At 41.9% G+C, this 24,035-nt stretch overlaps 1 protein-coding gene across 10 annotated transcripts; it reads left to right on the top strand.

Moving 5' to 3' along the window:
• Positions 1–34: 34 nt before the first annotated feature.
• PTGR1 (prostaglandin reductase 1) lies at positions 35–20,476 on the top strand. 10 transcript variants are annotated; one of them, XM_069001307.1, is made up of 11 exons: positions 37–145; positions 7,570–7,665; positions 8,323–8,429; positions 10,394–10,439; positions 11,144–11,203; positions 12,413–12,580; positions 15,029–15,146; positions 15,433–15,588; positions 17,085–17,190; positions 18,202–18,320; positions 19,315–20,476. In XM_069001307.1, exons 3-11 carry the CDS (start codon positions 8,324–8,326, stop codon positions 19,423–19,425), a joined length of 990 nt encoding a protein of 329 aa, XP_068857408.1. In that variant the 5' UTR covers positions 37–145; positions 7,570–7,665; position 8,323; the 3' UTR covers positions 19,426–20,476. The 10 variants fall into 10 exon arrangements, with proteins under 10 accessions (XP_068857410.1, XP_068857411.1, XP_068857409.1 ...); XM_069001305.1 differs by lacking the exon at positions 37–145 and adding an exon at positions 5,206–6,726; XM_069001309.1 differs by lacking the exon at positions 7,570–7,665 and having other exon boundaries at positions 35–149.
• The last annotated feature ends 3,559 nt before the right edge of the window (positions 20,477–24,035 follow it).

Here is a 24,035-nt window from a genome sequence, read left to right as displayed (position 1 = left end):
CCGCCCCCGCGCCGCCTGCCCGGCCCGCCCTGCCCTCCCCGGCAGCAGCGGGGCGGTGCAGGGCCGCGCCTGGCGCCTCTGGGAGCGGGAGCGAACGCTGCCGGAACGCGGCCGGAGGGGACAGCGCGCACCCCCGGGCAGGCAGGCAGGCAGGAAGGAAAGGCACGGCGGGCATGGCTAGGAAAGGGCTCCGCCAGCTCTGACAGCGGCGCGACCCGGCGGAAAATGGCGGATGCCGGCCCCTTGAAGGAGGGCGGCCGGAGGCCTGTGGCGCCCGGGGGATATCGGGGGTGGACGTGGCACCTGGGCGTTCGTGTGGGGTTCTGTAGCGGGGCTGAGGAGCTTGAGTGTTAACTCCAGGCTGCGGCGGGAAGTGCTTTTGTACCGCCCTGAAATTATATTAAAATTAAGGAAGTGCGGTTCTATACTTCTAATGCTTTCCTACTATACCACCCCCCCCAAGAAAAAAAAAGGGAAAAATATGTGCCATCTGTGCCTGTTCAAATCTGTTGCTGTGATTTACATAGACATGCTTCCATTCAAGCAGAATAAGGAGAATTTGTTCAAAATGTGTGAGTACGTGCCACTGGAAGAACAGTAGCTGTCTATTTATTTCTGCACCGGTCAAAGCGGGAGAGCGAAGTCGGCTGGATGCATTTACTCATTCCTGAGCCTGCTTTAGTCGTGCTGTGTAAATGGACCAGGATTTTGCAGGTTGGCTCCAGTCTTGCACTGTCAGCTGGACAGTGTTACTGCTGAGGTCTGCTGTAAAACTTGGTGTCCTGAACTACTGGGTTTGATGTTATTTTAGTTATTTGAAATAATTCAGAGTGCAGGTCTACATTACACTAGGGAAAAAATAGAGTGTATTTGCTTGCTTCAGGAATTACATTGGATGCAGCTGTTTGAGGCATTAGTAGTGACAGAACTGCAGCTGGAACTACTGCAGCCAGAAGCATTTGATGGTGCCTTATCTGCTGCTCACTTGCTTACCTCTGGACACCATACTGGGAAAAATAGCACAATGGAGAGTTCTGAGATTTCTGCTGCCAGACTGTGGCAAGGTCAGATATTAGAACAGGTTGCCTGAACAATTTCTGAAGAGACTGTGAAATGTTTATCTTTCAAAAGTAATACAACTTCCCCCATCTGTGTGCTGATCACTGATCTGTGATTCCACTCTTAAAATTTGTTTCCTTAGACTCTCGTTAACATCTCCCTTCTTTTTTTCCTCATGTCACTTTAATTTTTAATTTATCTATCTCAGTCTCCTTAATATTACAAATAACAGATACCAGATAACAGATCAGAGGTATGTCTTGTATGTGCTAAGTGGGCTGGAGCAGCAAGTTTCCATCTTTGAGGGAGAAGTTGGTTGTGCATATTACAGGCAGGAACATAGTTCAAGGTTGAAACTACCCTTGTAATATTACAGAAATCCAGGAGGGGGCTTCAGAGATATCGGTGATGCTAGAAAGCACCAGATTGAAGTTTGTCACTTGCCTTCTTGTTGGGGAAGATGAAACAGGAAAGCCTTATAAATATGATTGCCTGACAAAAGATTTTGGGAATATGAAAACTGTAAGCGACATCGAAATGAAGGCCATCTTTGAGATATAAAGTCTTAGTTACTGAACAACTAGAAAACAATGGTATAGCCGGCTGAAGGTAATCCCCTCTTGATTGAACAATACCCTCTGCTTGCAGACAGGTCCAAGGGTCAGAGCAGACCCTACTAGCTCAGCAGAAGGGGTCCAAGGAGTAGTTTTTAGGAGTTAAAATGTAACACTCTATGGTAATGTAATAACTCTTATAGGCTCTATATAAATGCTATAGGATTTGTATCTTGTATTAGATTGGCTAGTGAGAATTAGAATATTCACTACAGAAGATGATTTATTGTATTGTAACAAGGACCTCGCCCCCTTGATTCACCTCTCTCTCTCCTACACCTTGGGCCTGCTTGGAGCTGCAGCTGGCAGCTCTAAGCAGTGCCCCTGTACCCACGCCCTTTGCAATAAACAGCGTGCACCCCAAAGACCTGCTTATAGAGATCTCTCGTCTCCATCCGTCCATCCGTCTCCGGCCGGGCCCGAACCCTCACCCTCATCATGATCAGTTTCTACACCTTCTGAGTTCACTTAGTACACTATGCTGCAAGAGATGTGCACACTGCAAGGGGGTGTTTAACCTTTGTAGAAATCTAAGCTTTTAAAAACTCAAAGGTTTTTTTTGGCAGCTGTAAAGTCAAGTAGATTAAACATTTCTCTCTGTGGTGCAGTAACAGGCCTATCTCTGCAAACCTAAGAAGTGAAACTGAGCTATGGTATGTTGTTACAGCTTTGAGGAAATTTTGCATTTACTGATGTTGCAACATGTGTTTGTCCTGTATCAGCATTTAAGTAAAGTAGAAGTACGAAAAGTGCCTGAAGGCATTTTAGGGTGCTGTGCAGTGACTGGGAAAGCACAGCTGGCCTTTCAAGAAGCTTCAACTTTGTTTGTCAGCCCATATCACCTGCCATGCCCCATAGAACCATAGAATTGCTAAAGTTGGAAAAAGACCTTTAAGATCATCAAGTCCAACCTAACACTGCCATGTTCACCAGTAGATGAATGTAATTTGTCCGTGTAGCAGACATAGCCTCAAGTGCCATATCTACATATTTTTTTGAACACTTGCAGATATGGTGATTCCACCAGTTGTCTGGGCAACATGTTCCAATGCTTTACAGCCCTTTCTGTGAAGAATATTTTCATAGCACCTATACTGAACCTCCCTTGGCTCAGCTTAAGCATATTTCCTCCCAACCTGTCGCTTGTCACTTGGAGACTAGCCCCCCACCTGGCTACAACCTCCTTTCAGAGTGTAGAGAGTGGGTATAGAGTTTTCAGTGGGTGTAGAGAGTGATATGGCCTTTATGTGCAATTTCTGAGAGATTAATGCAGCTGACCTATTTCTGTGATGGTGCTGGTTTCCGTTTTCACTTCCCCTTGTGAACTTCCTCCTTTGAACTTCGGTTGGAATTGCAACCTTGTAACAATGTGCAGGGTGGCACAGTCATTTAGCAGAGTGATAGCTAGTCACCTTCAATCTGAGCTTTTTCCAAGATTTGATATTGCATATTGCATAAGGAAGTGATTTTGCAACTTTATTGTTTCATAATGCAATGTCATGCTTGCGTGGATATTTGCAGTATGGTCTCTGCCAAAAGTAGCATGAGAGTGGTTTGCCTTTACTTTGTTCTTATCACAGGGGAAAAAAAAATACAATTGAAAAAGCATTGTAAGAACTAAGCCAGTGGGGAGGACTAATTTTTGCTAAAACTTGTAGGCACGTAGGATTTGAGGCCTACGTGGTTGGTAATCCTTGTATGTGTATAGGAAATCCTGAGGCAGCCTCTGGGTTACTACTCCCTTGGCAGGACTTGCCAAGAAGTCCTTTTATGTTTATTTGGGGGTTTTTTGTGGGTTGTTTTTCTTTTTTGAGGTATTTGTCCCTTATGCTGGTTCTTGGTACTTTGCTTTGAAATACTGCAGAATACAAATAAATTAGATCTGGCGGAAGAAAATAGATAAGATGATGATTAGCAGAAAAGCTTTGCTGTTGTGATAATAGGTGAATTTCTCCTCAGAACCAATCTACAAACTAATTATGTCTGAGATACACTTTACTCAGCTTTTAATCATACCCTTTTCTTCCAATGTGGGTGTGACCATAGGTGTAGCTGCTTCAGAATGGAGGTACAAGGAAAAGTACCACAATCATACCGCAAATTGTGACTGTCAGGAAGATGAACTGTTAAGCTAACCCAAAATTTGAATTGAACTCATATGTAACTGACAGGTTTCTAAGAGGATTTTGTCCTCACGGTTAGATGTGGGCAAGTCCAGGCTAGGAAACCATACCACACCAGTCAGGAATAATAGCTGAGGTTACTTAAACTTCTCTGGTTTGACTCATGCTCCCTTGAGAACTTTACTGCTTTTCTGCTTTAGTGTGAAGATTCACAGCTTTCAGGTATCACCACTAGCTCTTCAGCCTCCAGTCAGACTATTTCAATTTTCTCAGACTTGTCTGTCTCTTTTATTCCTGACCTTCTTTTCTAGTTGCTAGTATGTATTATGGAATTACAGTTTTCACCTCTTCCTTCTTCTCTTCCATTTTCCCCTGCATTGTGAACCTCCTTATCCATGCTGATTTTGGGTACCTGAGTTATGATTACCTGTGTGAAGGTGCTTTGCTTTCAGCTCTGCTACAGTTTGCAGCAACTGCAGTGTCTGAACACAGATGGGATCTTTGCCTTTTTATGTATATTCTTAGTGGAAAAAGCCAAGATTTCCCAATCTATTAGTTCTTTCCTTGATAGTCTTTGTTATTTGGTAACTTGATGGGCTAGACCACAGGGCAAGGAGGGTTTGAAGGACATCAGAATAAATGCTGTCTTGGACTTCACTTCAAAGGCTTTGATGGTTCTTTTGTAAGAAAATCAAGCAGAAATGCATCACCTTATTTTTAAAACAGTCTTCTTATCACTGTCATGGGTTCTTTCTCAAGTTATCATAGCAGTCTCTTTACTGTAATGATTATAATGGTCTATGAAACACTTTATACAGAAAACAAGCAAAAGCGAAACAAAGAGTTATAAATCTAACAGCAAAAAGCTGATAGACAAACATTCCTAGTAACAATTTTGAGTCAAAATTGGGAACACATCAGAAATTTATTTGCCATAAACATGTTCAAAGAAACAACTGCCCAGTTTATTGCATCATGGTATATGTGTTTTGTTTCTTTTAATTACTTCCAGAACATTTCATCCATCTTTGTTTAATGGATAACCCAAGTTTTATCCATAGCTAGACAGTGTTTTATTAAATTTACTGTCCTGGTTAGACAATTACTGCTGATTAAGTTTTATGGGGTGTACTCGACTATGAAATGGCTCCCATAACTGCACCTGCAATGTATTAATCAAGTTTTCTGGGGTGTATAGGCCTTTGACTCCTTAACTTTCTCAAGAGATCTGTCTTGTTCTATGACTTCTAATTAATCTCTAGTTAATTGATAACCATTAAGTAATTCTTTATTGAACTTTGTTCTTCAACTATTGATTAAGTTCTCTAAGGGGTATGGGTCCATGGAGCTCCTTTCTGCCTGTGCAGTGAGGTAATTTCTCAGGGTTTTCTACTGTCACTCAGCCAATACAGATCTAAATCAAAACCAGCTAAAATCACAGTCTAATATTTTTAAAATAAACATAGTTCATTACAAATTTTTTTTTAAAAATCACAGAACTCCTGGTTAACTAAGATATAACTCACAGTCAAAAGAAATGTATTATTCAAACCTACTGACATTGAAAACAAAGCAGTTTTACAGTTTACAAGAGCAGGTTACTGTTCTTGGAGCTGAGGTTGTGGCTATGGCATGCTTAGTCCAGTAAGATTTAACTGGACCCCACAAATGTTGTATCACTGCTGTTTATCCTTTGGGGTTATTTGATATGCTTAAGCAATGTAGTACTTACCACTTAGGATTTTGTATCTAAATATACAAAATAGTCTTGGTTTGTTAACTTGGAAATTACTTTGTGTATCCATTAATTACATATGTGTCTGTGTTCTGTTTTCTGTTTGCTTTGGGTCTTTTTGTTTTACAACCTACAGAAAAGTCTTCTAGTCTTGAAGTGGCTATAACAATGCAATTGCAGTAGAAAAAGAGAAATGGTAAGCAGAGAATTTGTCCTGTTTCCAAAATTAGGCCTAAATATAATAAAAAATGGTTCAGTGAAATTAGTCATTCAATATTGATTCTAGGTAGGATCATTGCTCTGCTGAAAAAATCGGTGTATTACAAAAAGTAGAGATTTTTGATAGGAAGGTGAGGTTTCCTATGAATGGGAAGTCTGAGAGTGGAAGCACCCGGGGAAATAACAGAAGAGAGCCAGAAAAGGCCCGTACTGATAGGATGTAGATTTGCAGATCGTCATGATTACAGCCCGTTTGACGGAGCCAGGTAGGGAAAACAAAGGACAGCCTGAGGCAAGTAATAAGTTCCTGTACTCAGACATGAAGACTCAAGCTATTAAGATAGGATAGTGGGAAAATAAAGAACAGGGCTGTGCCTTGGAGGCATACAGACAAAAGAGACAAAAAGCAGGGAGTCGATATTGATGATTCACAAACGTGTGACAGGATGGAAGACAAAGCATTTCTGAATCACTGATGGCTTACTCTTGCCGGGTGCAAATGGCACATCAGTGAATGGCTGCCAGCCTAGCCATCATCCCTTTGTCCCTGCTCATTCCTGGTTGGGGCACTTGGGTACCTATCCAAATGCGCGGCACACAGGTGGGACAAATCCCTCTCAACGCCTGTGAGTGTAAGCTGGTGAGTGGTATCAGTTTTGTGTTACTCTGAACACACCTTTTGCTCCTGTAAACATGTTTTCTGGCTTTGCTTTGTTGTTGCTGCAGTGTCATGGTATCTTCTAACAGCCAAACATTGTTGATACCAAAGCAAATACATATAGCTGCAGATACAAATGCTGGCTTTGGCTGCCAACTTACCGACTGTGGGAGGCTTTGACACTGATTTTGATGATACTTTTTTCGTTTTGTGAAAGGTGATTTCCCGAGCACACGCTTCTGGTGCAGGAAACCCTCACTTGTGTTGTGTTTGTCATTGAGGAACACGGAATATCTCTGTTTCATCATAGAAAGTTGTGTGAGTCGAGTGCTGATTAGTTTCTGGGTTTGGTGACTTTTATCTAAATAGTGGAGAACTTGCCCTGTTCTCCCTGATGCTTGCATGTGTGTCTTTAATAAACACGTTTTGCTTTCTTTCTTTTTTCCCCGGGTCCTTGTTACTAATTAGTACTTCTGTCGTCATGTGTTTTGTAGTTGAACACGTTGCTGTGTGTTGGTTTCTCTACACTTTTCACCCTTCATGTTGTACTTGTGCGTTTTCACAAAAAGAACAAAAGCTGAAGATGGTCGCCTGGACAAAGTTTTCCTTCATGCTACATACCTCATTGCAGCATAGTTGGGGCAAAATGCCAAAGTTTGCTATTGTTTCTTAAGGTGGCTCGCAGATGGAGACTTAGCCACACAAGCTCTCCCTGTGCTGGGAACAGTGAACATGTCAGAGCACAGACCATGAGTGGCAAACGTATGGGCCATTTGCTGTGTTAAATTATGAATTGAGCAATGAAATTGACATTAATTTTTAATTAGATATTTTTCCACAGAGGTAGAACTCTTAAGAGTTCTGGATGAGTAAAATGTGATTTGAAGAAACTCCTGTTGTGGTGGATAGTCTTGGTCTCCAGACTGCAGTATTTTTTGGGTTCTAGAACCATGCAGTGTGTGCATTTTACTTTGCATGCTTGATAACGTGCCTGTGCAACTGGCTGGGCACTGAACTGGGGGTGGTTTGGAGGACTGATCTCAAATCTTGATTCGAGGAAGGTGAATCACACTGGGTGTGCCCTATGCTATGTTTACTGAGGGTTTACATTTAATCCTGGGTAAGTGTACTGCTGACAGCAGACATTTTGCCTTTTTAAAGTGTGTGTGACCGAAGGAGTCCAGTCACTGACTGAGTCGGATTCAGAAGGTTATTGACTTGTCAGCAGAAGACCCCGTTTTCACCTGCCTGCTCTAAGTATAAGATTCTCTTTCTTTTTTCTTATTGATGCAGTTGGGTATAAGAAGGGAAAGGGACCTGTGAGGATAGAATTAATGCAAGTCATTTGTTTGTTTCTGTCTTCTATGGAAAATGTTGGTAGCAATGTGCTCCCAATTGCAAGCTCTGAGCTTCACAACTGGAGAAGCGTTTTCTTTTAATATGATGAGTGTCACAGAAAGAGGTCTTGCTTACCTTTGTTTTTCTCACTTGCACTTTGGTTCAAGCTTGTAAAAGTTTAGGTTCAGGTAAGGGGAGCAATAGACTTAAGTTTTTAACTTTTTTTCTAACAGGACTTTTTTTCTCCTAAAACTAGTACATTTCCTTCTTTAGTATCTTTAGAGTGGGAGTTGCACATTTTGTTGGGTTGACTTCCCACATGAGGACTTGCTGCCAGCAGGCAGAGAGGTCTGGCAGGTCGCAGGAAGATCTGGGTTTCTAAAGCAATGAGGCGGCTTTTCTGACATTTTCTTTATCCGATGATATTACCACAGAACCAAGCAGAGGCCTTCTTGTGTGATGGCATGTTATCGAGATAACTGTTTTGCCTCATGAAATCTAAACCAGCCCCATGAGCAGCCCGACACTGTTGGGCATTGCTTTGACCGGTGTGCTTTGTTTGTGTTTGTTGCACAGGATGGTGATTGCCAAGGCATGGGTTCTAAAGAAGCATTTTGATGGTTTTCCCAAAACCAGTGACTTTGACCTGAAAAAGATAGAGCTGCCAAATCTAAAGGATGGAGGTGAGCAGAGTGCTAAGTTATTACTTATATATTACTTATATATTATACTTATATATATACTTATATATTACTTATATATTAAATATTATTATTACTAATTTTTGTGGAGATTATCTGATAGCTGAGGTATGCCCGTGCATCTATAAAGCTGTGTATTTCTCTTTGGAATTTCAAAAATTGGTGGCTTGTCACAAGCCATGTGCCTTAAGGGAGAAGGACAATTGCTGAAGAAATACACTGATGGGGTTGGTGGTTTCAAAGACACCTTGCCTTCTGGTAATGCCCTTAGAAACAATGACTGAACTCTTGTAAGTCCAGTACACAGCAATTGCAGCACACCTTTCACAGTTTCATGTTGCCTAAGTGCACTTGCTGCCTGATGGCAAAGGCATTCGAATGTGTTTGCAAATGGAGAAAATTACCAAAGTGATGTGGCCTCAAAACCGACAAGGAAACCTCAAAGCCACAAGGAAAACAGAATTTGTTTAATGTAGAAAGAGAGAAGTGGACTGTGACACAGAACCAATGAGGTAACTGTAGTAAAACTCAACACATTTTACTAGTAGAAGGTTTTTATGTACTTTAATTTGCAAAATCATTTGGAAAAAGATGGAGAAGATGATACCCTATAGGAGTATGTTTTCAGTGGAGTTTTTCATGCTGATAGGAAAATATTGAGGATAGTGCTGAGGGAGAGCAGTGACTGCATTGGGAATGAGCCAATAGCTGAAAGATCTCAGGGCTGGAGTCAGTGAAGGCTGGTCTTTTATTTAAAGAAGCAAGATGGCAAGACTTCTGCCTGCACTCAAATTTTTTTTTTTTTTGCCAGTCCTTATCTTATTTGTTCTGTTGCAACAAGAAGAGAGGTTGAATATAAACAGGAAAAAAAAAAAAGGACAGTTTTTATTCCTGTGTTTCTCTGTTTTGGAAAGAGTAAGGAATATGATAACTTGTTACCATATCGACAGCAAGAGCTGTTGATAAAAGAATGAACTTTGATTTTTGGTTTCACATGAACATTTTTACCATATTTTCTTGAGCCTCATCTCACCACTTGTCATTTACAAAATTTGCCACACTTTAAAGGGTGTCCAGAAGGAATTGTGCAGAAGGTTATTAAAGTACCAATTATGTTTACAGAAAACTGTTTTCTCCTTACATATACAGATACACTTAAAAATTTCATGCCTGTGGGTATTAAGAACATGGAGTAATTTCTTCCTTCCTATTTTAATCCCTAAAGCAAAAAGAGGTGTAAGTTCATACTACAGTGGCACTTTTAAAGGCAGTGGCCTTCCTTGTTACGTTATGTGGCTTTCCTGCTCACTCTTGAGTAACGGGAAGGTATTTGAATACATTTCTAGCTGGTACTAGCTAGTCCACTGCAGCACAGGCAATGAAAAATATTAGTAGGTGGAGATGAATCGCTAAAAGTGCTGTGTAAATGAGAAGTATAAAACATGTTTAACAATGTATTTCCCAAGAACTAGTGTTATTAGAGATAGTAAGGTGAATTAGGCTACTTAGAAAAGATAAACTAATGCCTTCTATTTAAGGCACCAAGTAGCTCGTATTTACCTGTGCCAAGGTGTCTTATCACCCTCTTCTGGCTAAATCATGGAATGACATTTTATATGCATCAAAATTAAATTAGAGTTTTGCTTAGGAATTCTGTCTGTGTGACCCTTCTGTAGAGAGAGGAGGCATATACAAAATTGCGGTGCTGAAAATAAGATGGTTTCCTAAGGCTACACTGCAGGAAGTTTCTTTTTCAACAGAATACCAAAAACCCAAAACTAATGAATGTAGTAGCCATTTCTAGTAGGTTTTCCCTAAACAAAGATGGGATGTGGGGGCTTTGAGCTGTCAGGAGTTCATATCAATTTAGCTGGAAAACTGACTTCTGGAAACTATGCTCTACTGCACTGTTAATATCCAGGAATTTGCTTTGTTTTTCATCGCAGAGTTGCTGCTTGAGTCGGTGTTTCTCAGTGTTGACCCTTACATGAGGTATACCTTTTTGTCCTTTCTGAATTTCTGGCTAAAATGCCTCATTTGATTTGACACTTAAACCTCAAAACAACATGCACTGGCAGCACCCACTGTTGCCAGAGTCCCAATGCCTTTGTCTTCTTTTTATAAAACTCATGTTAATTACAAGACTCAAAATATAGAGCTGTGCCAGATTTAGCTAGACATTGGGGTAATGTTTCTGCTGCCCTAGACTTTTCTTGGCATCAGCTGCTGTTCCTTATCATGTCTTCAAATGGAATGCAATGTACTCAAATGAGACTGCAGACCCATAGCAGTTCCTGCTTAAGTTAACTTAGCAGACTTGTACTTAAAGATACATATTCTAAGTTGGACATTGCTGATATACCCAATAAGCAGTAGTTGATGCACAGGGAGACTGGGTAGTTTGAAGAGGCTTTGTGGACACTAAATTCAGAGATAGTTCCCTGAGTCTCGAGCTTCATGTAGAGGTAGACCATGCTGGGAAGATCAGTGCTGTCATCCCCCCAACGCTCCTGCCCAGGATGCTCAGGTAGTTGGCTCTGGAAAACATTGGTTATGCTGTTACAATGACAAGCTATTTGTGATCTGTTCAACAACACTGCTGATACTCTCTGGGTCAATCGGTTGCTACTACTTCTTGGTGTGTCTGGAACATTATTAAAGCTGCATACAGTAAGCTGTGTTTGCCTGTGTTACAGACCTTACAGTCGAAGGCTCATGAAGGAAGGGGACATAATGATAGGCACACAGGTTGCCAGGTAAGATCTTCGTTTCCTGTTACCACTGCTCATGGCAGATCTCAACAGGAATGTGCTGACACTTGAGACATCTGCAGCCTGCATTACCCATCCTTGACTTGAATCTACATACTTCTTCTACTGACCATATTCTTACCTGTAACTGGTTGGAATGTGTTTTTCCTCTAAGAACCTCTTTTACCTTTCTGGAGAGCATTTAGGCCTCTGATAAAATCTGTATGTTGTTTCTGATGATAATGTCTTCAAAGGTAATTTTTACAGATGTGAAGCACCAACCATTGTACTTGCCAGACATGTTAAACTTCACTTTATAAAACCTGATATGCTGGTAGCTGCATGTCTGCAACCATGCATGCTATCTACTTCAGCTGAGAATACCTCAGCATCACCAAAGATACAGCTCTAGCCAAAGGGTTATATAACCTTAAATCCATCCTTTTCCCAAGCTTGTGGTAATTTAGCTACACAGATGTCCCCTCTGTCTGCTTGTTCCTGCTGTGCTGCCTGTAAGTTGCTGCCTAGGAACATCTGTGGCCTTTGACTCTTGTGTTTCTCTGCAGAAGCATTGAAGGCTGGGATAAATTAACAAACAAGTCTGATGAACAGAAGGTCAATTGTTTCTAATAATTCTAAGATGCTTATCTACCCCTTTCCAACACAGTTTTCCTGTTGAGCTAAGAAGATGGAATTTTCATTTGGCATAGAGACTGCTGATATGGATATCTCCCTGATTTAAGATATTGCTTTTTATCTGGTTTCATTACCCCAGGAGGTTCCATCTTCAGGATCTTCAACTTTTAAATGAGGTGCAGGTTGTCTGAGAACAGACAGCCTAGCAGCAACTCCTTGCTGTTCCATGCTTTAATCCCAGCATCCTCCTTCTTGCATTCTAACTCACAGAAGCCTGGTCTGATCTCAAACCAAACTGGTGCTAGTCAAAGAAAGAGTTGGCATTTGTGTGGGAAAATGGGGTTTGTTTTGGGTGGGGCTGAATCTAAAATCATCTTGCCAGTATCTCCCTCATGGTAAGAGGTTGTAGACATTTCAGGAAAGGCACTTGGCACCGACAGCATCAGCAGCCGGTATGGGATAAAAATCCTGACATGAAGTATTTCTTTTCTGAGTTACAGGAAGAATGGAAGAGCCAGTATTGATTTGTTTCAGTGGTGTGTTTTTTTTTTTTTTTTTTTTTTTTTACTTTTTAAACAGGATTGTAGAAAGCAAAAATCCTGCTTTTGCAGTGGGGGCCTTTGTCGTGTGTGACAGGGGCTGGAGAACTCATTTTATCTCTGATGGGAAAGATCTACAACTCCTTCCTTCCAGTTGGCCGGAATCACTCCCCAGATCTCTAGCTCTTGGAACAGTTGGCATGCCAGGGTAAGTTTGGAGATGAAAAGGCAACTATCCCCTGGATTTTGGTGTGCAGGAGGTTTCTGCCTATCTGTATGACCTTTGTCTTGTTCTACCAGCATATTGCCTATTCACACTGGTAGAAAGGTGTGCTTCTGCATGCCCTTGCCCTGTATAGGGCATGAAGTTTGGCCTATCCTCTACATCAGAGCAGATTTACCTTGGAGATTATTGTGCCTCTCCTTGAGGAGCTGTAATAAGTAAGAAAGAGGATCCAGGAAGAGCTGGAAAGAATCTAGTTCAGTCTGTGTTAACCTCAGTGGAAAGTCTCAAACTTCACTGGCACCTGGATTAGTCTGCTTTTTCTGATTGGCTCTGTTGCTATCGCTGTGTTTCCAGAATCAATGCCAAAATGCAAAAGACAGATGCTGTATCATGTAGCAAAATAGATGTCGTTTAAATTGCACTACAGCAGACAGAACTGCTGTGCTTTGGAATCTGTATTTACTATTGGAGTCTCTCAGTCACCTGCTTGCATTTCTTACCTCATTCTCTGTAGTTTTTATGGGAGATCAGGACTTAGTCCTAATGCCTGAAAGGCTTTCAAAATTATTGTAAAGTTGTGTGTGGTGGATAACTTCTCAGATTTCATTTTAACATCAGTCAAGATGCATGTTTTTTCTAGATGTCTTATAGAGGGATTCAGTTAACCCTTTCAGATGAGACCATGTGGGAAGCTCTAAGCTTGAATTTAGAGATTAGAATAAGAGTTTTAAGGGATTCTGGGCCAGTTGATGAGCTACTTCAGTGGTTCCTACAGATTACTAGTGCACTGCTGAGACCTGAAGTACAGTTTCCAGTTTTGGGCCCCTCACTACAAGAAGGACTTTGAGGTGCTGGGGCATATCCAGAGAAGGGCAACAGAGCTGATGAAAGATCTGGAGCACAAATCTGATGAGAAGCAGCTGAGGGAGCTGGACTTGCCTAGCATGGAGTAAAACAGGCTCAAGGAGACCTTACTCTTCTCTACAACTACTGACCCCCATTTGCCTAGGTTACAGGCAAATGGGGGTCAGTCTCTTCTCCCAGGTAACAAGTGATAGGACAACAGGAAATGGCCTCAAGCTGCATGAGGGGATGTTCAGGTTGGACATCAGGAAGAATTTCTTCACAGAAGAGGTTGTCAGGCATTGGAACAGGCTGCCCTGGGAAGTGGTGGGCTCACCATCCCTGAAAGTGCTCAAGAAACAACTGGATGTGGCACTTCACACTACGGTTTAGTTGACAAGGTTGGACTCAATGATCTTGGAGGTATTTTCCAACCTTCATGATTCTGTGTTTTACCTATGTCCTGGGGTGACTGTATGATACTGTATTCCCTATCATCTGCCCTATGCTACACATGAATCCTGTGCCTTCCTGTGTCTTTAAGCAGTTTCTCAGGAGAGGGGGGAGAGAAGCAGGCGAATTTTTCAGAGCGGTTTGTGCTCGAGGACATACAGTCCTCTGCATTCCTGCTGCTACAGAGCCAAGGAAAGCACCTTCCTGCTTTTTTTCCCAGCTCTTGGCTCCTTTTCTCAGGAGACAGAGAGTTAAAACTCTTTGGTTTTTAGCTAGCCTGCTAGCTGAGCTGCTTGCCTCCTTTGGCAAGAACTTTTCTTGGGTCTTTTCTGCTCTGTTCCGGAACATCATCACCGGGAGGCCCTACACTGCGGCCCGGAGGGGCCCACTCCAAACCCCAGCTCTGGAGAGGGCAGAGCCATACCTACAAAGAATTCTGAATCTTCCTCAGTCATCTCCACAGAGAGAGGTTTTATTGTTTAATGTTATTCATTCTTTTTTCCTGTGCCTGCATGTTAAATAAATAGTTTTTTTCTGCTTTCCTCCAAGGAATTTCTTTCGGAACCGGGTGGGGGACGGGCTGTTGAAATCTGCCTTCTAACAAAGGGATGTTCATTTCAGACATTTTCCTTCAAATTTGTCTCAAACCAAGACAACCCAGTAACCACAGCTGTGCACAGTAGTCCTCAGGAGCAGTGAGCCCATTCATTCAGCAAGTTTTCCTCACCCTTTTTATCTTTTTCTGTCAGCTTTGATTTGTGATATCATTTAATCTGGTAGATACTGGCAACTGACCTCTGTCTAGCTTGGATTTACTGTTTCTTCCAGTATGTAACTGAGTTGTGACAGAGTTATCGGTGTTTTTCCTTGTGACTAGTGAGCACAATGAAAGCTGTTTTCACCTTAGAGAGATTTCTGCCTCAACATTCTCTTTCCCAGCAGTATATCTGTGGTTTTTTTCTGGCATGGCTGTGAAAAAGCCGAAGAAGGTTGGATTAGGTTTTGTGTTTCACAAAACAGGAAAACTTAATCTTGTTCTGGTGGTGATGATACTTTGGTTCAGTGTGGTCAAGTCACACTTCTGTGTCTGTTGTCTTTTTTTCCTCACTGAGCATTCTTTCCTTTTCTTTGCAGCCTCACTGCATATTTTGGTCTGCTGGAGGTCTGCAAGATGAAGCCAGGAGAGACAGTGCTGGTTAATGCTGCAGCTGGCGCTGTGGGCTCTGTGGTGGGTCAGCTCGCTAAAATTGGGGTGAGTGGCTTGAAGAGCTCATACTTGCTGCTGAGAAGACTTAGCTGTAAAACAGGGCAACAAGGCCATCAATGATCAGTAGGACAAGCATCCCTGAAGGCATGCCTGCACTAGGGTCTTGACATGGAAAAGCTCCTGAAGACACAGCAAATCTAGTTGAATGTTTCAGGAGCCCATATGCTGACAACAGCCTGACTTTAAGGGCGAGCCCTTCACCCAGCCCTCTCTGAGTGTCAGCCTGTGTTGTCAGGGGATGTTTATAAATGTTTTTCTCCTTTCCTTGCAGGGTTGCAAAGTGGTTGGCTGTGCTGGTTCAGATGACAAGGTTGCCTATCTGAAAAAATTAGGCTTTGACGAAGCCTTTAATTACAAGACTGTTAAATCTCTGGATGAAGCACTGAGTAAAGCCTCTCCTGATGGCTACGACTGTTTCTTTGACAATGTAAGTTCAGAGAGAAGGCCTTGCCTTGAGGAGCTGTCATTTTCTTTAAACTATAGCAGGAACTCAATATTGTATACATGTAACTGAAGTCTACACTGGGAACTCAATATGGAGGTCCATTTAATCAAGCAATGGTCTCTGTCTTACTGCTTTTCTGTTCCCTTCCTACACATACTTCTGCAGCTGACTTGGGCAGTAACAGAAAGAACAAGACCCAAAAGGCAAAGCTGGATTGTTGGCAGTGTTTGTGGATGGAGAGAGAGAAGTTGTACTTCATTCTCTGAAAAGCATGGCACATTTTGGGGGGTGATGGTCACAATAACATTTAACTGATCCAGTCCATTCCGGGCCCCACCTTGGACCACAGGCAGTTCTCTGCTATTGCTGGTAGGGGAGTGAATGGGGTAGCTCTGCATTATGTGGTCATGGGGGCTGCATTGGTACCCGTAAACAAAACAGTAGCAAGGCCCACTTGCAAAACTACTGGAGCAGCCCTCCCAAATATAGCTGGAATTAATGGGGACTGTATACTGTTCTTGCCAGCTATTTGAATGTGAGCATCTTGTTTTGAAGACTAAGAAAGTTTAACAGTATGGATGCAGTTAAACCATGTCAGTTCACTTTCTAGCCAGAGAACCAGCCCTGGCTCTTTTAATTTCCTAATACAGCTAACATATGCATTATACCTGATAATATAATACCTGGTCACAGGGGTATTAGCTGATATATTGGCCTTAAACTCCCTGGCTAGCTACCCGGTTTAAAAGAAGCCATTGTCACATCTAGCATTTCTTTCCTTCAGCAGTGTGTCTGCCAATCCATGGATGAAGGTCTTGAGGTTCTTCCTTTCTTGGCAATTGAAAGGAATATTTGGTGTTGGGGCAAAACGCTTGTCTCTGTGGCTGGAGCTCCTGCCACTTAGCATTAGCCTTCCAAATTTCATGTCCCGTGCTCCTAAGGTCTTAAATAGCTTTTATGGCCATGGCCATTCCCTTAATTTTCACTTCCAACTTTTGTGCAGAGCTCCCCACAGCAGTAAATTTTCTTAGATCTTCTCACCATTAAAAGCTTCTTTTCACAGCACATCCCTGTTTTGGAGATGAGAACCATTAAGTAAAAACTTTACATCACCATGATGTGAAAATGTAGAAGTGCAGACTGGTGTGTGAGAAAAGCAGAGATGGTGCTTCTTAGCACCCTTAGGAGGAGGGACCTGTGTGCTAGTCCTGCCTGATGCTTCCAAACCAAGCTTCATGAAACAGATTTGGAATTAAGACTGATTTCCTACATTCATAACTAATTTTTGGAAGAGTGAGATTGAGTCCTCACAGTACTGTGTAAATGCAAGGGTTTCTGCAGCCACTAAGTCTTGGGGTAGTGGAAGTTGCTTCCCCAGACTGAACCTGTTGGTGCAACAAAGCAATGTTGGCAGATTTTGACAGTCTATGCTAAACACTGGATTGTCTCTAATGCTGCACATGCTCTGGTTCTTGTAGGTGGGCGGAGAGTTTGCCAGTGTTGCTATCAACCAGATGAAGAAATATGGAAGGATTGCAGTCTGTGGAGCCATCTCTGAGTACAATGACTCTGTGCCTCAGAAAGGTTGGGACCTGATTTATTGTGTCTAAATTGATTTTCTCTTTGGTGATGGCAGAAAGACATAATGGGAGTCTACTGTTTACTTCCCTGTGCCATTTAAGTGTATATATGTGCGTACATTTGGATAACTAACTGCTGCTGTGGGACACTGGAACCACACTCCTTGTGTGTACATGCACTCACTGTGCACACTATCTGGTGAACATCAGCTGATTAGAAATGAAGGACTGGTTAAAATACTTAAAACAGGACTCCACAGGGCCCTAAGTAGATACAGATCAGCAGAAGACAGGTGTGGTGTCATAATGCCATATATACAGTAGTACACACTTTAAGATGAGATAATGGTTTTCCCCCAGGTTTTTAGATGATGCAGGCTTAAGGTTTTTGGGTTTTTTTTCCTCATAAGATTTCAGCTACTAATGAAATTGCTGAGAAATGTGGCTGAATGAATATTCATTTTCAATAACATCAAATTTTACAGATTTTCCTTCTAGAAGAAATGGGAGGACTGTGTTCTCCTTGGCAGCTGACCGGCTTTGGACTCTCAAATCACTTTAAAAAAATGGAACAGGCTTTTGGGAATGAGGAGACTATCACACATTTTTATGATTGAGGAAACTGTTTTCTAGAGTTTATAACTTAAATTTTGGGAGTTAGAGAGAGCATGAAACCTGGCAAGGTGTCAAACAAGGTGTTAAAACAGTATTTTTGAGATTCAGCTGAAGTTCCTCAGGTGAAGCTGAGGCCACTTTATTTCTGAATCAAACTGTTTTCAGAAATGTTTAGCCCCATAGCTTTATAAATCAGGCCTTTGTTTCCGTAGGTGGCTGTCTATCCATGAATTTTTGGTCTTTTTTGCTGGAAATTCTGTTTGGAAAAAATATCTGTTGCTTCTGGCTGAAACAAAGTGATTCAGTGGTCTTTATTGGCTAAAAGCTCACTTTATGCATTAGGATTTATTCTGAATGAAACTGATACTGCAGGTGGCTTGCTGGTTACTTTCTCTTGCAGGGCCTTATGTGCAGTGTTCAATGATCTTCAAAGAGCTTCAAATGGAAGGGTTTCTTGTGACCCGATGGAACCACCGCCGAGAGGAAGGTCTGAACGCTCTGCTAAAGTGGGTTGTGGAGGTAAGGAAGGAAGGAAGGAAGGGGCAGTTGTCTGTCAGGTGTACTCACTCTGCAGATTCCCTCTTTGCAAAATCTCTTGTCATAGCTGTTTAGATGAGGTCCCAGCATGACACTATCCTTCTCCCTGCCTTGGTCTTTGAGACTCTTGGGGACACTTAAACCATAGTAAATATGCCTGATCCCTTCCCTGTTTTGTTTATTGTGTGATATGCCTGATCCCTTCCCTGTTTCGTTTAATGTGATATTAGCTTGTAGACTCAGATATAATCCAGAATACTTGTAGGCTTTGAAGAAGCATGCTTCCAGAATAATTCAAAACACTTATCTGGTAATGAAGATTTTCATATTTAGAGTAATTAGTGTATTTCTCATTCAGTCATTTGTAGTATGGGACAGGATTTCCATTGTAGTATTGGGCCAGGATTTCCATTGTAGTATTGTGCTGAAATTACTGTCAAGAATGAATGTTTTTGTAGTATTGGGAGCTGTGCTTTAAAGGGACTTAATAGGGCATTTCTTATATTTTATTTTTCAAGGTGGAGCCTGAGTTAGCAGCCAAGTTGGTTCATGGGTGTGAGAAGTTTGTTAGCGGGAACAATAAAGGCTAAGAGGCTGTAGCTTTTACAAACGTGAGGATTTGGGATGGGTCAGGTTTTGATCATTGGATTTGCAATTCCGTAGTTCTGTATGGGTAGAGACAGGCCTGGCTTTGCAGAAATGATCCCCTACATGTCAGTTGTCTGGGGACTACGTAACAATAAATCTGTCCTGGTGTGTTTTTACAGCAGTGACTTCTTCTTCCCATTATGACTCCACATAGAAGGTTTTACAACAAAAGCAGATCTTCACAAGGGCCCACCTGGTTTTGCAGTTGTCCTGGTGCATGCCAGCTTGCATGTTTCAAATGAAACATATATGATGGAGAAAATTTTGCTGCAATTTATTTAGTTTTGGTGGATGAAAATGCAGTAATTTCCTTTCTTGCTTTTGACAGGGAAAAGTGAAGTACCATGAACAAGTCACTGAAGGATTTGAGAACATGCCAATGGCTTTTATTGGAATGCTAAAGGGAGAAAATACTGGAAAAGCTGTTGTAAAAGTGTGAAGTCAGATATTCCTGGGAGAATGACACAGAACATTAAATCCTTTTAATTCAGTTGTCAAATCATACGATCAGTATGTTTCAGTCATTTTGCTGGATGTTTGGTGATGGTAACTTCTGTTAATAATTTGGCTAATAAGACTAAGTATATTCCAATTGCTTTGCTCTTGAAGAAATCAAGAGTTGCTTCCCAGAGCTACACAAAACAAAGTACCTCAAAATTGCTGAAAATCAGAATTGTAAAAGATTTGATAGTAGCTTGAACCTTTCTATGAGCAGGCTTGTAGAAAGGAAAATCCGTTCGAAAGCTTTGCTAGCTTGTCAGCGATCTCCGACAAACGGGACGGGGAGCCCAGACAAGCTTTCCAGGAGCTTTTTATTATTTTATTTCGGCATCAGTCTCACAAGAGATGGTCTGAGACATCTAACAACTTCCTGATTGCAAAGCATTCTTAAAAGAATGAAGTGCTTTTAGCCAATCAACATGCGTCTAAAAGTTACAGACAGCTGTCTTAACCAGTTCATAAACAGCACACGTACCTCTGCTATACACAATGCTGGCCTATTATGCTTTAACAATACACAAAATCCTCATTATAAGCCTTAAACTTATCTTTCTTGCTAAGCATATTTTTTGCAACTCCAAAATCTATCTAGGCCAAACCTAGAAACCCTAACCATTGTTTTAATGTCCTTGGTGCTGCATAACTGTATCTTCTTCTAGTTTCTCACAGGCAAAGCTGAATTCTAAATCCTTTTGCTTTATTTTCTGAAGCCTGCTTTTATTTCTCACACCTAAAATCCTTTCCAGCTTTTGTGTTTCCCCACACTAGCTGATGGCACATTTGATGTTTACCCATTGATTTGGCCTAGAACTTTGCGAGGGGGGTTTTTTTAACCAATATTGAGGAGTGGAGAACAAGCTAACCTAACAACATTTGGGGATTTCAGCTTCCTCTCTAGCTGGCTTGCTTTTTTTTTTTTTTTTTTAATTAAACAATGTAGCTATCTCAATTATTTGGAGAATATGAAAAGATAAATCTCTTGATGTATACTTTGCTTGTGTTAGAGGTCTGTTTGTGGAACACTTGTCTCTTTCACTTCCTTGTGGTTAACACAAAGGAGCTAAAATATTACAAGCACTTTTTTATCCCAGTGGATCTCAGTACAGTTGATATGGATAGATCACTAATTTCCGTGAGAAACTTGTAATTGGTGTCCAGGCTTGGAGCTGACCTTGCCATAGTGTTCACCTTGGCTCTCCTGGAAGGTGAGATCAATATGATGGCCTGCATTAAATTGGTGTCCAGCACAGACAATGTGCCGAGCAAAGGAGACACACAGATTAGCAACACTAAATATCTTAGATGTTCTGAAAAAGACAGAACAAGAACCTCTTAACTACAGGATACAGACAGGTATTGAAGGTGATGGTGATCCATTTTCAATCACTGTGGAGGACTTCTTGGTTAGTTTTAAGGTCTCATTACAGATCTGTCTCGGTTTTGAAAGACAGGTGTCTGCTAAGGAAGGCAGAAGCCTCCCTTGAAGTGGCAGATATAACCCCTTTCCCTCTGAGTTGTTATAATTTTGACATCAAGGGTCTTTAGGCAAAGATGTGGGAAATAGGAATAACAGTTCTTTACTATACTATATATATATATAGATAGATAGATATAGATATATAGATATATAACCAGTCGAACAAAACAACAACTATGACAGTAACAGCAAACACAAACCCAGTCCCAGCCCTCTCGGCTGTCGGGCAGGGAAAGCAGCTTTGGGGTCCCGGTGTTGTTTCCAACAGAAAGAAGGACGCCGAAAACGGGAACCAGCAGCCTTCTCTGCAGCTTCCCTCTCCAGACGGTGAGAGCGAACTGAACTCACAACCAGGTGAAAAACAAAAGCCCTGGACAGGCCCTTTTGTCTTTCTTAAGTACGGTCATCTTCTCTTAAGTACGGTCATTTATCTCCTAGCAACATGCATATGGGAAAAATTCCTTTAACAGAAAAAAACTAGGACTAAACTAAAACCCCAACATGATCTTTGAAGAGGGATCCTAAGCACCCTTAATATCTTTTCAGAGCCAGGATTAGATGCTCCGTATGTCAACAAAAAGAGATCCCTTACTTAAGATGTAGATTGGCAATACTTGCTGAGTGAACTTAACAAAACACACCCTGAAATGCAGGTCAGCTGGCCACTGGGGAAATTATGATTCTTGGTTCTGGTACCTTTATAGTGTTTTCTGAGGAGAATGCATTGACAATTTGTGTTAGCTCCAGTGCTGTGGTTTTCCAGGGGCCACTGAGGAAGATCTGTGGGCTAATACCACTGCGTAACATGTAAAGGGGTAAGCCAGAAAAGGGAACTTGTTGTCAGTAGGCTTCAGATCCACTCAGTAGAGGTCTGCTGTTGTGTGGTGGTGTTTTGTTGAGGAATTTTCAGAGGGCTTGCAAATCCTAAAATACTGAATTGTTTTAAGTCCAGTGAATTAACAATCTCTTGTTTCAAGTAAAGTGTTGATTAGGAAATGAACTAAGAATAGCCACATGAAGGTCCTGTCTCTTGGTCAGAGTTGCAGAAAGATTTGTCAGTCAGAATAATCCTGGCTCAGCCTGCTTCCTCCTAAAATACTGATCTGTACATTCCCCTTTCTGTGTATAGATTTTATGCTTCATAAATTGCAGTTGATTTTGCAAGGCTATTTAACCATGAAAATAAAATTTTTATGTGTAAAACCAATACCACACCACACACCTCTGAGCCTCTGAACTTCTCTGGGCAACATAGCTATTTTTTCCTGAAAATCCAAGTTTTCTGTTACATGTCAGGAACACTGCCACAACATGAATAATGACAATTATTCACTGTCTGGCACTGCCTGGAGTTCTTGCAGGAGTTTCTTACTGTAAGCTTTGTTGTCTTCAGAGTTCTAAGCTTTGTGGAACAATACCTGGATTTTTCCACATGTTGAAAAGAAAAAGGAGTTATTAAAAATTTTGGGTTTTTTCCTTGTAGCAGTGACACAAGGTAGGATAAAAGTCTCTCTGTTTCCCCCTGCTAGTGAAGCAAGCTAATCCTTTGAGTACAACCAGGGTAATGAAGTTGAACAAGGTGCCAATGCCCAGCCTAGAACAAAGATGCAGAGATGTGTTGCTGGGAGAGGCTCTGTGTGTTTTTAGGGGCAGAACATGCAGGCAGTCCAGCCTGTCCTTGGACAGCTGCACAGGGCTGGTGAGTGGCAAATGCCATGTGCCAGGCACCCCCTCCTCTAACATTATCACTCTGCAGCTGAGCTTAAAGGCTTTTTTGGAAGGGGTGATGTCCTGGTGGTCCCACTGGCTGTCAGAAGTTGTGCAAGGGCTTGGTCCTCCTCAGCACTACAGCAGTTCTCTATTGCATGTGTCTGCAAAGGTGGAAAGGGTGTCAGCTCTGCCCAGGGCACAGGGGCCATTCTTCAATCACCTTGCAGCCGTGGCTGTGCTGATCATCATATCTGGTCTTTTTGTGCTCCTTTTCTCCAGTCCACACGGCCATGTTTGTGCCCCTACATAAGTTACACTTCATAACTAGGGTGGCAGTGGGATTCTTGAGACTTTATTATCCCAGTTAATGGAGGATGTAATATATGAGAGCAAGAGGAAGAGTTTATTTAATCTTAAATGTAAACAGCTGCAGGCTTCATCATTTGTTGGCTAAATAGATCTTCATTTATACATGTCATTATTTCTGTATAGTGGTTTAACTGCTTAACACCTTTTGCTTGCCTGTGCAAAATGAAGCGGTCTCTAGACTTAGAGTTGTTCCAGGCTAGTAAATATGCAACTTTTGTGTCCTGTTCCTAAGCAATGTCAAGCTGGGGCTTGTGGCAGTAACTTGCCTCAAGACACAGTCGGTACCCTCCTTGAGGAGTTCACCCTGGCCTGCTACACCAAAGGCAGCCTCAGGAAGCACTGGGAATTGTTACAGAAGGCTGTGGTTTGTTGAAATCAGGGAACTATCCCTGGAATGCATTGCTGCTTGATGAGCTTCTCTCATGGTCCCCCCAGGGTCGGTGCCTACAGGAGGGGTCATGAGACACTATCACCCAGCCACAGTATTCATTCTTATATGAGATCTATTCCCCAGCTGGATCAAATCCAACCTTAAACTTGTCACCACATCTGCCTGTACTGAAGCAAGCAAGCCATAGCTCGGATCCTTTGCTTTTATCTTGCTCCCATGACCCCTTACTTTAATTGCTCATCTCACACCCGTTGGCTCCAGACAGGTTAGCTTGCTGCTGGCCATTACCTACAGTGCAGAGAGACACCTCCTGTCCCTATCCTCAGCCGGTTATCACTAGCTCAGTGAGCTTCAGCCTTCCAGGAAGCTGAAAGCCTTTGGAGCAATCCTGCTAAGTGGTGCTAAAACCACTGTGTTTCCATTATCAGCAGGCTTCACAGCTGTGAGTACTATTCATGGTGTGGGTCCTTGCTCTCCCCGAGGTGCCCCTCTCAGAGGAACTAGAAACAAAGAAAGGTGAAATACCAGACTTCATTGTCTCCCTGAGCAAATGTGTACTTATTCAAGTAGAGGGGAAATGACCCAAGCCTGGTCTAAAATT

This window comes from Aphelocoma coerulescens (genome assembly GCF_041296385.1).
Source record: "Aphelocoma coerulescens isolate FSJ_1873_10779 chromosome Z unlocalized genomic scaffold, UR_Acoe_1.0 ChrZ, whole genome shotgun sequence".
NCBI lineage: Eukaryota > Metazoa > Chordata > Aves > Passeriformes > Corvidae > Aphelocoma > Aphelocoma coerulescens.
Note: the sequence above shows the minus strand (reverse complement) of the source record. Positions and strands in the feature narration are given on the sequence as shown.